Source organism: Prorops nasuta, unplaced genomic scaffold (assembly GCF_024137725.1).
Source record: "Prorops nasuta isolate Cenicafe-Biocafe unplaced genomic scaffold, Cenicafe_Pnas_1.2 PNAS00017, whole genome shotgun sequence".
In the NCBI taxonomy this organism is placed as follows: Eukaryota; Metazoa; Arthropoda; class Insecta; order Hymenoptera; family Bethylidae; genus Prorops; species Prorops nasuta.
This window is the reverse complement of record NW_027116814.1, coordinates 3,298,432-3,312,716: the sequence shown is the minus strand read 5'-3', so window position 1 is coordinate 3,312,716 and position 14,285 is coordinate 3,298,432. Positions and strand designations below refer to the sequence as shown.

Genomic DNA, 14,285 nt, shown 5'->3' with positions numbered 1-14,285 from the left:
GCCCGTTTGTTCAATTTGCTTCACATTTCAATTTTCTTAAATTAATTGTTTATTGACCTGTACTGTTGGTAAAGCAGGCGTGAGAGATCCCGTTAAGTTTCGTAATTTTAAATCTTAGTTCTATATTTCGTCGCTAGGCGACGATACAAATGACGTCACAAAATGTCAAACAGATTTACCTTGATGCTGATTGGCTGGTGAGAACGGCCGTGTTCAAAAAGCGTACCGCCAAGGCAGCACTATCTTCTGCGTTTATGTATTGCTAGTACTGAATATCTATATTTTACGTGACATACACTGTAGGGTTTTAGTACTGGTCGTGTTGGTTCAGAGGAAAATCCTGTAGAGTCGCTTACGAGTCTTATGTATGTATACCACATATATACACAATACACACCGTAGCATATTTAGAATGGCAGAGTTGGCAACGCCGAAACCAAACAATATTCAAAAATGAAACGGACTTTGGTTGCCTAACAAGCTTATTTCTCTCCTAACAATTACAATTTTATTAATTTTTATACAATTTAGAATTTATTTTAGTCTTCGAGTGAAGTATTTCTAAAAAATAGTTCATCATGGAACAATGGTCAAGAGTTCTTGTCAAATGGGTAAATTTTTGATTATAGGATTTGTTGATTCACACAAAAATCACTTGTTTACATAAATATTTGTCCAATAATAATAATGAAAATTAATATTTTTTTAGATTAATTGCTTAGATGTACATGAAAAACCAATCAACGATATCAATGAATTGAATGACAACACTAAATTTTTTAGAAGGATCATGGAGATTGTGTAAGCATAGTTTAAACTTCTTAAAAATACCATAGTATATTTTGTATTTATATATTGATCATAATAATAGTATAATCTAACTTTCATTTTTAAGATATAATGAAAAAAGTCTTGATGAAGTATCTAAAAACATAAATAATGACTTGGATATTTTAAGTTTTCTCAAAAGTAAGTACAATTTAATCCCTTCTTTTTATATAACTTTTAGTTATTTGTTAGATATTTTATGAAAAATCAATTGAATTTCCAGAGGAGTATCCATGTTTTGAATTTTGTGGAGAAGAAGAAAACAACAAGATTGTAGTTTATATTGCTTCTTTATTATTGTTACATATATCTCAGGATGAAAAGTTTCATAAACCAATGTGTACAAAACTGGAGCATGATAGTCAACTTAAAATTAAAGGATTTCTTGAGCTGGTTCTTCCGTATGAAAAAAATTTAACAAAAGAAGTTATGAATGAAGCTATAATTGAATTAAAAGATGTTATTGCAGTAGACATTCCAGTTACACCTAAGTCTCAGATTCTAAAAGATTTTTTAACATCGCCTATCTCACAAAGTATTACATACAGTCAAAGAAAGCTTAGTGAAAGAGACAAAGAATTAAGAAGACTCAAAAATGAATTGGAAATTGAAAGATTTGAAAAAAATGACTTACAAGAAGACTTATATACTCAAGAAAAAAAAATTCAAAACTTGCAAAAAAAACTTCAAGAGAAAGTGGTTGAAATACAAATGCTAAAGGATGAAAAATTGAAAGCTAGCACACCTATGAAGTGTAAGATAGATTATGATAAATCTAGTCTTCAGAGAAAAGAAATAGATATATTGGAGGATCATTGTGCACAGCTGCAACTAGAGCTTCAAAATTTAGAACAAGATAAGGAGAAATTATCTAAAAATTTTAAATTGATAGAAGAAGAACGTAATATTTTGAAAGAGAAATGTCACTGTTTAGAAAAGGAACTGAACACCCTAGCCACAGAAATGGAGTGCAAGGATAAAGAACTATTAAGTCTTAAAACAAATAATGATGAGCTTCGTAGCTGTCTGTATGAATTTAATAAGACTAATCAAAGCTTTGAAGTTGAAGGAGAAATGTTCTCTCAGTCATTTGGATTAAATTGTCAAGGTGAAGCTTTAAGCACTGTGATTGAAATTCAACTTCAAGAATCGAAAAATGAGTGCACTAATTTAAAAACTGAAATTGAGATACTAAAAACTGAATTAGCATCTACTACTGACAGACTTAAGGAATTTAAATCAATCAATTCTGAGTTGAAAAATCAATTAAGTGTAGCTGAAAAAAATATTTCATTCTCCAATGATAAATTTAACATTTTATTTCAAGAAAAAGCTTCACTCACAAAAACTTGTACATTTTTAGAGAATTTGTTAACTACTAAGGAGGAAGAAATAAAATACTGTAAGAAATCTGTGAGTGATATGAATATACAAATAAAAGATTTAAGTGAAGCAGGAGACACTTTAAAACAAACACTGTTGGTTGAAAATCTAAAAACAAAGGAATTACAAAGTTCACTTGAGAAAGCTGAGTTAACTCACAAAGAAGATTGTGATTTAATCAATAAACTGAAAGCAGAAAATGAGTTATTTGAAATAGATATTAAGCATATTACCGAGAAATTTGAAAAGATATTCAGACATGATTTTAATGTTAACATTAGTAACTTACATGACTTAACATTGTATGATCAATTACAGAAATTTGAAATAATTTTTAAGGAATTCAAGGAAACAAACATGTTAAATGAAAATAAAGTAATATTTTTAAATGAAAAACTAGAGAGTGCCAATTCTTTAGTAAGTACATTGGAAAACAAACTGTCCAAGATGGAAGAAACAGAAGGAAGCAGAGTTCAAGAACTACTTACTTTGAAAAACTTATTGAAACAAAAAAGCACAGAAATTCTAGAACATGAGAATATAATAAAACAAATGAGAGAAAATATTGATGAATTATACTCAAAAAATATTAAGAGTGCATCAGATTATGATATGTTGAATAAAAATTGCAAGCAGCTTCATAATAAAATTTCTGATCTGTCCTTGGTGCTAGAAATGAAAGAAAATGATATTAAAAAGTTTTCCTCTAAGATAGAAAATTTAAACGAAGAAATTGAAAAATTAATTGATAGCCATAAATGTAGAGAAGGGGAAATGAAAAAAATCATAGAATCTTTGGAGAAGGAATTACATGAAAAGAAAAAATTATGTAAAAATTTACAAAAGGTAGATACTGAGAATAAAACCAGAGTTGTAGAGTCCGAACGAAGAATTCAACAATTAATTGAGGAAAAAAATGATGCACAAGATCAAACAAAGAGTTTTGTTGAGACTATACAAAAACTAATGGCAATTCAGAATACAGCAAAGATTAATATTGAAAATGCATTGAATAAAAAATCTTTACACTTAGAAAATATTACAAAACAATTTAATTCTTTAAGTAATCTTATTCATCGACATTTTGATGATGATAATATTAAAAAATTAGATTTAGAAAATAAATGTCACGAATTAAATGAGAAGAATTCCACAGATGTTAAATTGATTGAAAACTTACGTAGTGAGCTAAACTTAAAAATAATTGAATTAGCAGATAAAAACGCTTGTCTGCAAAAAGAAAATGAAAAGAAATTAGAAATTGAAAAGTCTTCTGAACAATTAAAAGATTCTGTAAATAATTTAAGTGATGAAATAAAAAGTAAGTTACAAGAGCTTGATGAATGCCAAAATTATTTGCAACAAGAGAAAGAAAAGAGGTTTGAAAGTGAAAAAAATGTAAGTCAACTTCGGGATTATGCTGATAATTTAAAAGAGGAGCTAAATTTGAAAACTCAAGAACTGGAAAGAAACAAATACTCTCTGCAAGAAGAGAATACAAAATTTATTAACATTAGGTGGCAATTGGAAGAATCAAATAAATCTGTAACTAAGTTAGAGGAAGAGCTTAGATTGAAGTCCCAAGAAATCGAAAGAAATAGAATTTCTTTACTTGAAGAAACTGAAAGGAGAAAGGAAATTGAGCGACATTTGGAAGAATCAAAGAGTTCTGCATGTAATCTAAGCGAACAGCTAAAAAAAAGTGAAGAATCTTTGCAGGATGAGGCTAACAAGAAAAATGAGGCTCAACAAGAGCTGGTAGAATTAAATATTTATGTAAATAGTCTAAAAGAAGAATTGAGCTATAAATCTCAAGAATTTGAAGAAAATAAACGTTCTTTACAGGAAGAAAACAAAAGAGCAAATGAGATCAGGCAGCATTTGGCAGACTCAGGCAGATTAGTACATAATTTAGAGAAGGAACTCAAATTGAAAGCACAAGAGTTAGAAGAATTAGAAAACAAAATGATAAAAGAAAATGGAAATAAAATTGAAGCTGAACGACAGATAGAAGAAATAAATTCTTATGTAAACAACTTAAAAGAAGAAATTAAAATGAAAACACAAGAGCTTGGAGAAAGTAACCATTCTCTGCATGAAAATAATAAAAAAATAAATGATATAGAAAGACAATTAAATGACTCAAGAGCTTTAATAACTAAGTTAAAAGAAGAGCTTATATTAAAATCTCAGGGGCTTGAAGACAGTAGAAAATTTCTGATTGAAGAACGAAAAAGGACGAGCGATTTCGAACAAAACTTGAACGAATCGAATATTTTGATAAGTAACTTAAAGGAAGAACTAAGATTAAAGACACAAGAATCAAAAGAAAATAAAAACCATTTAATAAAAGAAAGAGAAAATAAAAATGAAGTACAGCGACAATTGGAAGAAGTAAATTCTTGTGTCAATAACTTAAAAGAAGAATTGAGATTACAAGTACAAGAACTCGAAGAGAAAACAAATAGCTTAAAAGAAGAACGCAAAAAGATGTTATCTGTTGAAGAAGCTGTAAAATATTTGAAAACTTCTTTGGAAGAATTTTATCCAATTGTATTAAATACTATTCATAATTTTCAAGTTGATTTTGACTTGTCTTTTCCCAGGATTATTGAAGAAAATTGTATTTTGAAAATAGTACAAACTTCGACTAAAGAAATAAATGCACTTCAAAACATAATGAAATCTTTATCAACCAAATTTACAGAGACGAAAAAAGAGCTCTTAGAAAAAATAGAAATTTCCAATAATTTGAAACAAGTGGAAAAGGTAAATTATTTAATAAGACAAAAATTGGACCAATTGGTAAACAATCAATCAAGCTTTGTTGAAGATATTGCTTCCTTAAGAAAGAGCACAATAGAGAATTTATTATTGTTAAGAGAAAAATGGAAACTAGCTTCAGAAACTTGTGATAGTTTATTACTAGAAGATTGCTCAATGTGTGACGAACAAAAGAATTTATTGGCAAAAAAAAATGATTTAAAAATTACCTTGCAGAATCAAGAGGTCAGTTTAATAGAAAATTTAATGCCGTCTAATGATTCTGTATATAAAACGTATTTAAGCATATTAGATGAAATAAAAAATATTAATGTGAAGGAAGAACTTGACTCAGTTTGTGTTAAAAAAGAATGTATAAAATCGGACATGGATGGAATACGAAATATTCAACAGGATATTATATTAGCTCAGGAGAGGGTAGAGATATTTTCTGAAATGGTTTCCATGTACAAGGATAATTTCAAATCATCGAAAGTAAACCGTGAATTAAAGTCAGATCAGCAAAAAGAGCAGATCGATAAATTGACGAAAGAAAAATCAGATCTAAAGGATAAGCTAAACAGTATGAGATTAAGATGTTCTAAATTAGAAAGAAATCTAGATGAACTTCGGACAGAGAAGCAAAAGCTTGAAGCAAAGAAGCCAGAAACATCTGAAGAAGATACAAATAATTTGATGGAGGAAATAGTGCAATTGAGAACAGAAAATCAGCTTTTATTAAAAGAAAAGCAGATACTAGATGATAAATTGAAGCAAACCGATGGAGATAGAGTAAAAGAAATTCACGCTAAATATGAATTAAAATTGGATGAAATAAAACAGAAAATGGTAAGTTATTAATTATTATTTTAACTTGATATACAATAATAATAACTAAAAATTAAATTATAACTTTTTTCTAGAAAATGGCATACAATGAACAGGTGGCTAAATTGAATAAAGATCAGGAAAAGGTGATACAGCAAAAGGTTGAGTCATTACAAGAAAAGATGCAGCATCAGTGCCAAAAACATGTTGAAGAGATACAAAAATATAAGCAGCATGTAGAGGAGTTAACAACGCGGATGTGGAGCATAGGAGAGAAACTTCTCAACGAAAAACAGCAAAAGAATGAGGCTCTTGAACAAATTAATTATTTCAAAACAAAGTATCAGGATACACACGATGCAAGCCAACCTGATGAGCTGCCTAAATTTATTAAGCAACAACCAAAGACGTATGATTAGTTAAATTTTATTTGAACTTATATTAGCTATGAAAAATTTATTAAAACATTTTTGTAGTTTACCAATCAAACATGAATCGCCAGTTGAATTACATCCAAGTTTACCGAGAAGTGAGAGACATAGCGTGAGAAGCATTCAAACTATGGGAAATGCATTTAACGCTGAGGATGAGGAGGGAGAAGTTTTCAACAATACTTATTTAGGTAATTAAGTTTGCTATATATCAGTGCGCGTTATGCATTTCTTGTTATTTATATTAAATTTTGTAGCCGATATGAAAGAAGGAAATTGCGTAGCAGCATCAGATCCGGATAGAGTGTCGGTTCTACAGTTGAGAAATGCTTTATGTAGGCCTCATCTAAAGTCTTCGTACCCGGTTGAGACGCAATTTCATCCTTTAGGAGTCACCGAGGATGACATTAAAGTAATTGTAATTTAATTATTTTGTATGTTCTACGTTATTTTTTAATGCGTTTAAATTTTATTTGTGTTGCACGAACAATTTATTGCAGTCTGGTTCGGTGACAGATGATGTGTTTAACGATAGTCTTAGTCAGAGTTTGTTGCCAAAACAAAAACAAAAAAGAAAAGATAGGAATCAGGTATTATATTTAAAAATATGTTGTACAAAAGGTAGCTAGATTTGTTTTGTTCTCCTTTTGTTATTTTTGTCTAATCCTTGTAGACTTCCTATAAGAGACCTGGGCCCCCCACTCCTAGCAAAAACGGAGGCAGGCTATCTTTGCAGGTAAATAATACACGTTTCTTTATTTGCACTTGTCTTAATGTTAATAAGGAATTGAAGATCTTTATTAACCCTTTCAAATCGCTAGACCAGATATCTCGCGGCTCATTACTAAGCAATTTATGATTTCAAAGAAATATTTCGTTGTGCAAAAATATTAATTTAAGTATATAAACAATGTTTTATTTTTTTATTGTCAAATTTTGCTTGATATGTATATCAGAGTAATGCTATTTCTCAAATCAGTAATTATTAATACATTGTTCATAATATAATAGAAGCAACATAATGAATATTTAGAAAAACTCTATAAAGTATATGCATATCAAGATGAAAGAAAACAATATTTTATGTAAAATGTTAAATCGACGGTATTAGGAAATAATATACCTTGTCAAAAACATTAATTGACTCGTGCTAAGAGTTGAGTGATGATATACTTCGGCAGGGATATGAAAGTTTTCAAATTTGTATCAATATTATTAATTTTTTAATTTATAGGGTGACGAGTTTAAAAGTCCAAATTCAAGGATTTTAAAAGAACGGAACGCTGAAAGAAGAGCAACCGTAACTCCACGAAGACTAAAGAGTCTTTTTAGTACTTCAATTACAAAACGACAAGATGAGGTAATTGTCTTAATTATTATTTTTATTAAAAACCTAGACACTAAATTAATGCAATTGATATAGAACTCTCCACGAACTCCACGCAGTCGCAGAATAAGCAGTATCTTCCGCAAGCAAAGATGATTGTAATTTTTCCATGTGAATGGTTTTATAACAAGATATATAAATATATACATTTTAGATATATAATTACTTAACAAATATATAAGAGAATTGTTTATTAAAAGTCAATTAATACTTTGGTATTTTATACTAATGCATGGTAATATAACGCATTTTTTAGAACTTCAGACTATGTATAAAATAAAATGTAATATTATTTATAAAAAAAAATGGGTTCTAAGTACTTAATAATTATCATCTAATTGTGAGTCATAAAAAACGAAACTTGGTAAAATTTTAATTATAAAAATAAAAATTACTCCGAATCAGATTCCTGAAAGATAAAATGTAAATTGACTGATGTAAAAATAACTAATGATTGATATAGGACTTACCATATATTGCCCTTCGATGTATCGGCCTGAATTTCTAGATGTTCTTCTGAGTTCTCTCTGCTCAGTTTGATCTGGATGCCTTCGCCTGTAAAATGAAATATTTTTGAGGATCAAAAGACGCAACCATCTTTTACGTGAAAATTGGTGCTCCATTCGAATTACTGCGATGCCACTTCAAGTAAATACTAACGATCGCGACTGAATGTGCAATGTTTTCAGTCTGTTATCGATATCTTGCGACGGACTCGTTCCTGGGTCATCCGTAGTTGCGGGAGGCGAAGTTTCTACTGGACTAGTTTCATTAACTTCATAAAAGCTAGCAGTTCTCGATACCCTTGTCCCTGGCGCTTTACCAACGGAACCACTGAAATAAATATTTCATCCCTTTCGTTTTTATTATCAAAGTCAATCGAAGACAATAATTTAAAGTATATTACTTACGAAGATTTTTTTGGAGATCTTTTTTTCTTTTGTTTGCTAAAACGAAAATAAAAAAAAATGTTATGACAGACAATCAGTATGATTTCCGGAACAATTGATTTTTTGTTACTTCATGCTACTGATACCAAGTTTTCCACGAAATAGTATAAATTATAGAATAATCCAAGTAAAAAAAGAAACAAAAAGCACTTGTTTCTGGTATAAAGTATTCGTGTAAAGTATTGTGGTAATAGAGAACGGCGTGTTGAAACATTGTGGGATTTAGGAAGGAGCACAGGGTCTTGTTTGAATCAATATAACATTTCCTTGCTATCCATAACCAATTATTATTAATTATTTACAAACAGAATACAAAGTTTGCATATGAATTTTAAATAAAAGACACATCGTTCTCTATTTGCTAAATATTAATTTATGCATATTGTACATATAAATAAAGTTTTTCATTTCAGCAATTCCTTAAACTAAATTTTAAGAGGTTGTTTGCTTATCAACACTCTGTACCAATCAGGCACACGGGATACTCTATTCTAGAGCTACTCTACACGTATACAATAGTTTATGCCTTTATTTATCAATAATAAATTTAGGGTATTTAACGATCAGACAGCCTGCAACAAGCGTTCATAAAGAATTCTACTCATGCATATAGACGAAAGAAAATTTGTATCTGAAAGCCTTAGCAAGCAATTGCAATATTTTGCAAAATTTATTGTCTCCTGGCAAAGTTCATACATATCGTCTGTAAAAAAAAATAAAAAAATTATCTTTTTATAAACCAAAGATTAAAGGATAAATTTAAATTCTGGATCACAGAAATGGAATAGTTATATTTTGAAAAAACTTAGCTGTTTCAAGTATCTTATTAACATATATTGTGAATATTAGATGAAAAAAAAATTATAACAACATTAATATATTAGTAATATTTGCGATCGAGTATTACTAAACTAAGCAAGCAGATGCACTTGCATATATTAATAGTTAGCAAACAAAATCTACAAAGCAGTTAATAAACAATTTTGTCTATAGAAGATATGAGAAAAGATATAAATTAACTATATTACAACAACTACATATCCAGAAAGCTGGAGTAATCTTATTTTTTATCCAGTTCTATAACTTACCCTGAAAACTCGTGATCAGATACCTCGTCTGGTTCATCAGCATCCTCTTCTTCTATAAAAATGAATTACAGATTACAAAATACGCTTTTAAAAAAATGTGTATTTTTACTTGAAAGTTAATTACCTGCTAAATGATCTTTTTTACGTCTCGTATAGGCTCGTTTGCTCGTCACTGGTACTTGATCAGTTTCGCCGTGTAAAAGACTATTCCTATAAAGAAGTAAAGGTTGCCAGTCTTCTCCTCTGGAGGAGGGCATCCCTGCTTGTAAACGTTTGTCCAAGAAATTCAGTCTAAAAATAGTTATACACAATTGGATTACTCTATCCCTTTTATAAAATATAATTCGTCTCTTTTTCAGTCAAAGTATAACTTACACGACAGGCTTATCTTGTTTCAATAATTTATTGGTGAATTCAGATAAAATTTCTAAGAAAGGAAGATTAGGCGGAGGTCCAGTTGGATCCAATTCAATTCCATCAGGTGGTGTTATGGCAAATAGAATTCCTGCATGGTGCAAAGCTGCAATTGCTTCTCGATTTTTTACAGCATCAAGACCAAACGAAAGAGCGAATCTTTTTGCAAGTTCCTACAAAAAAAAACAGACTATTATTTTCATAAAATAAAAACACGAAAAAAATTTATTGCCAAGATACCGACCTTAATTGCTGTAAATTCTTCACTATTTCTATTTACTTTTCCTTTTTCAGCAACAATTTCATTATAAAGTATATTTAAGCTGTGTTGCATTGTCAATGCGCAGTTTACTTTATGGATATCTCTAGCCTTGCCTAAAGTTGTTTTTATGATATCACCATAATCGTTGTAATATTTCACATAATGCTTGAACACATCCGCCGCAGCTTTCGTAGGAATCATATTATATACAATTAACTTGCAATAGCTAGCCAAGAAATTTCGTCTTTTATGCAATTCTTCAATTTTTGAATGTTCATCGTGGCCATCTATAATAATAAATTAAGTATAATAACGGCATATTTCGTTAACAATATTGAAATTAGATTTTACCAACCATCTTCTTCCTCGAAAAAAACATATTGTTGGATAAAACGATTGAGCATGTTCTGCATTGCTTGATCTGGCTCATAGACCAATTGATGGATAACACTGTTGGTATGTGTTGTTAATTGATTACAGAAGACCACTAATAAATCACAAATTGTATTGTATGCTTCCTCTCGAAGAACCGGTGGAATTGGCTACGTGGTAATAAACGATTTTTTAAAATCTCTGTAATCAATATGTGAATTTCAATAAACTGTACTTACCGTATCGCTATCTCCACAAACAAAATATCTCATAGATCCCATAAATTCATGTAATCTTTCTTTTAATTGATTGCATTCATCCTCTACTCTGTTTCCGGAGTCCACTGTTTCTAATAGATGATTTTGACCCCATAAAATAGCAAAGAAACAAGCACTTATGCAATATTTGAGTGCCTCCACAGGAAAAGATCTGTAAACAAGTATTCCTTTGATGAAATTGTAATATTTAAAATAAAAGTACCTAAATAAATATCTATTGACCTAGGAGGACCCTTAGCATCTTGAATATCTTTGTATAACGAATCCCATATTCCCCATGGATTCATATTATGACAGGAATAAAATATAGAAACTTTTTTTAATGATTGCACAACATTAAATATTTCATCTTCGTCCGGAATTTCATTGCCTTCGATTAAATTTCTATATTCATCAATTGCTTCCTTATATTTATTTACGATTGAATCTATCAACGTTGAGCGAGCAACATCGCATCTACAAATTGTAATGAGTCAAATAGAATAAATTGTTATTTTTATGTTCAATTAAAATTAAAATAATAATCTTACTTAGTAAAAATAGCATGGCCTTCAATGCACATATGTTCTAAAGTTTTTGCCGCTGTGTCCAGGACCTCAGTATCATGCATTTTTTCTACAATAGTGCGAATTTTGCTCAGCAAAGATTCCAAATTTTGTTCCTGCCTGGATTTAGTGTAAATATCCAAGTCAAAGTATTGTGGTATAGCAAGTAAATTAGATAATTTTTCTGGATCCGCTCTATACTTGTCTAATAAAAGGGGAAGGGTTTGGATAAAATGTTCAGTAAGTCTCTGTTTATCATCGTGAACTTGCTTAGTTTCCTTGACAGATGGAGGTTTTCTGGTGGGTCCTCTACCTACAGGAGCTTCGCCCGTGGCAGCTTGTTTTATGCAACACACCATTAGCTCTATTAAGCTCGTTTCTTTTTGATTATCTAGTGCCTCTTCCTCAATTCCGGCCTCTTCCAGTAACAAATCTGTCATACATTCCCAATCCTTCATCATTTGATTAGTTTCAATTAAAGAATCCACCAAATAAGCCCCGTGTTCGTGAAGCTCCGACTCAATGAAGAATAAAACGAGATCTCTAATGAGTGGTGTGTTGGGTAAACGTTTTTTACCACGCTTTGTTTTTATTCCAGCAACAGCTTCCTCGTCGGGTCTGAAAAGCCTTTCGTTTAAAAATTCTCCTGCTGCCTGGGCTACTGCACGATGCGATGAATATACCAATTCGTAGACGTGCTCACAGTCTTTATCTGTTAATATTTCTCTATGATGCTTTAATATAGAAATTACTAATTTTACTGCTTGCACAGCTACATCGTATTCTTTGTCTAATGTCATTGCAACTATTCTATCCTTAAATTTACTGGTAAAAAGTTCAAGTTTCGTCTTTAATTCCTCTGATGCGTACAAGGGTTGAAGAGCTTGTAAACATTTCAGTCTTACCTCTCCTACTTTGTCATGAAGAGTCCAGCCTAAAACGAAAACAATATTATTTTTTTAACATAGACATCACTCTAAAGATTACTGATTTATTTACCTATATACTTCAGGTACGAATCGTCCAGAAAATTTTGATGAAACTTTTTCATCCATACTCCAATTTCAGCCATACAAATCGCTCGAATTTCTGGCAACGTATCCCTATAGCGATGCACAAATACGGATTTAAACATGTATGTTAACATGTTCTTTATTTCATCCATGTTTTCCTCATACTCTTTTCTCGTTTTCATTAATGATTCTAATCTGTCGTTCGCTCTTTTTTCTCTAGCCTTTTGTCTTTCAGCCTCATACTGTCTTTGAGTGTTATCCAAATTTATAGAAACTGTTAAAGCTACATCTACCAATGCTGTCATTAGCTTCATAGCTGCAAGTGTTGCTGTATGTCTGAATGCTCTCACTTGAGAATCTGATAATCCCGTCAATAAAGAAATAACATTATCCATTAGAAATTGATCATAAATTATGGAATATCGGCACTGCCTAACTAATATTTGTACAAATTCACAAAAATTGGCTCTAAATTTCTTCCACTGCTGCCCTGTCATTATTAATGGGTATTCACCACTTTCCTAAAAATAATTTTAGTTTCATTAAATATATGTAGAATTATAGAGGTAAAGAAAAAGACTGTTTTTAAATACTTCATCAAATTCTTCAGTCATTTTACGAATTATTGCTACATGCTCCATTGTAGCTTGCATTTCTGAAGTAATTCTACCTTTACAGCCACTTGCATTTATAAAAAATTGCATAAGCATCAGCAGAGCATTACCCCTATTAACTTTATATTTCTCAATCCAATCATCCACAATTGCCTTAAAAATTCAATTTATAAGTAATCAAATATTTATTGTACATTAATAAAAATTTTAAGCTCACAGTGAGAGATGAATGATTATTTCTGATGACAAAATACAAGCTAGCCTCATCTTCTAAGCTATGAGTTTGAACTGTACGTTTACCACGTCCACGGCCACCTCCTCCACGTCCTCGACTAGGTGGTGCAGGAATAAAGTCAGAATCAATTTCTTTATATTTAGGTTGGGGTACAGTTCCACCTAAAGAAAAAATTGGTTTATTTTCCTAATAAGATTTCAATTAAAAAAAATAAATACCACGTAATCTAGCTCTAGCATTTCTTGTAATTCTCATATTTGTGGGGGTAGCAGGTGTCATTGGTTGCTCAAACCTTGTTTGCACTTCATAATTATTTGATGGGTCCTGATAATGTTGCTGGGATGGTCCTGGAGAACTATAGCTTTCCGAAGAGTAATTCTCTGGGCTAAAAGAAATATTATTTATAATTGAATTATCAAATAAACTTGATATGAAGTAAAGTACTTACACAGTATTGTGCACTGGTGTCTGTCTTTGACTGTAGGAATACGATGAATACTCGTTAACATCGCCACCAGAATTTTCATTCATCTGAGTCAATGTAGGCTCATATTCTGGTGGCACAGGATCATCCATACGGATTCGTTTCCCTCCCCTTCTATGCATCATTATGCCAATGTTTCCTTCACAGAATTAACCTACTACAATCAACAATAACACAGCATTCGACTTTATTCAAAGCTACTAAAAAAAATGGCAAATAAGACTCACCACTAATTAATTAGCACACTTGACTAATCTTCGAAGATACATTTAAGCCATTCATAAAAGAAAGTAATTGTTTAACATACATTTATTTTATAAAGTCAAACATTCTAGCAATCTGACGAGTACAGAATAATAGCGTCGGAACTGTAAAAAAAAATGCGCTTGCGCTGAGTTCTGGCGGCAATT

The 14,285-nt window shown here is 30.7% G+C and overlaps 2 protein-coding genes across 6 annotated transcripts; one reads left to right on the top strand and one right to left on the bottom strand.

Annotated features, from left to right (window-relative positions):
- Nucleotides 1-505: 505 nt before the first annotated feature.
- LOC136779557 (putative leucine-rich repeat-containing protein DDB_G0290503) lies at nucleotides 506-7,795 on the top strand. 2 transcript variants are annotated; one of them, XM_066737186.1, is made up of 11 exons: nucleotides 506-611; nucleotides 710-801; nucleotides 896-969; nucleotides 1,052-5,823; nucleotides 5,898-6,211; nucleotides 6,279-6,424; nucleotides 6,491-6,645; nucleotides 6,734-6,823; nucleotides 6,907-6,969; nucleotides 7,468-7,593; nucleotides 7,657-7,795. In XM_066737186.1, exons 1-11 carry the CDS (start codon nucleotides 579-581, stop codon nucleotides 7,714-7,716), a joined length of 5,925 nt encoding a protein of 1,974 aa, XP_066593283.1. In that variant the 5' UTR covers nucleotides 506-578; the 3' UTR covers nucleotides 7,717-7,795. The 2 variants fall into 2 exon arrangements, with proteins under 2 accessions (XP_066593283.1, XP_066593284.1); XM_066737187.1 differs by lacking the exons at nucleotides 6,734-6,823; nucleotides 6,907-6,969.
- On the bottom strand, nucleotides 7,795-14,230 carry SA (stromal antigen). 4 transcript variants are annotated; one of them, XM_066737188.1, is made up of 18 exons: nucleotides 14,103-14,230; nucleotides 13,840-14,032; nucleotides 13,610-13,776; nucleotides 13,374-13,552; nucleotides 13,136-13,309; nucleotides 12,529-13,063; nucleotides 11,515-12,463; nucleotides 11,207-11,440; nucleotides 10,946-11,135; nucleotides 10,690-10,876; nucleotides 10,317-10,621; nucleotides 10,034-10,245; nucleotides 9,783-9,949; nucleotides 9,659-9,710; nucleotides 8,532-8,567; nucleotides 8,281-8,454; nucleotides 8,091-8,175; nucleotides 7,795-8,029 (listed from the first exon to the last, which is right to left on the bottom strand). In XM_066737188.1, the coding sequence occupies exons 2-18, from the start codon at nucleotides 13,998-14,000 to the stop codon at nucleotides 8,012-8,014; spliced, it is 3,825 nt and encodes a 1,274-aa protein (XP_066593285.1). In that variant the 5' UTR covers nucleotides 14,001-14,032; nucleotides 14,103-14,230; the 3' UTR covers nucleotides 7,795-8,011. The 4 variants fall into 4 exon arrangements, with proteins under 4 accessions (XP_066593285.1, XP_066593286.1, XP_066593287.1 ...); XM_066737189.1 differs by having other exon boundaries at nucleotides 13,840-14,029; nucleotides 14,103-14,227; XM_066737190.1 differs by having other exon boundaries at nucleotides 13,840-14,014; nucleotides 14,103-14,191.
- Nucleotides 14,231-14,285: the final 55 nt, after the last annotated feature.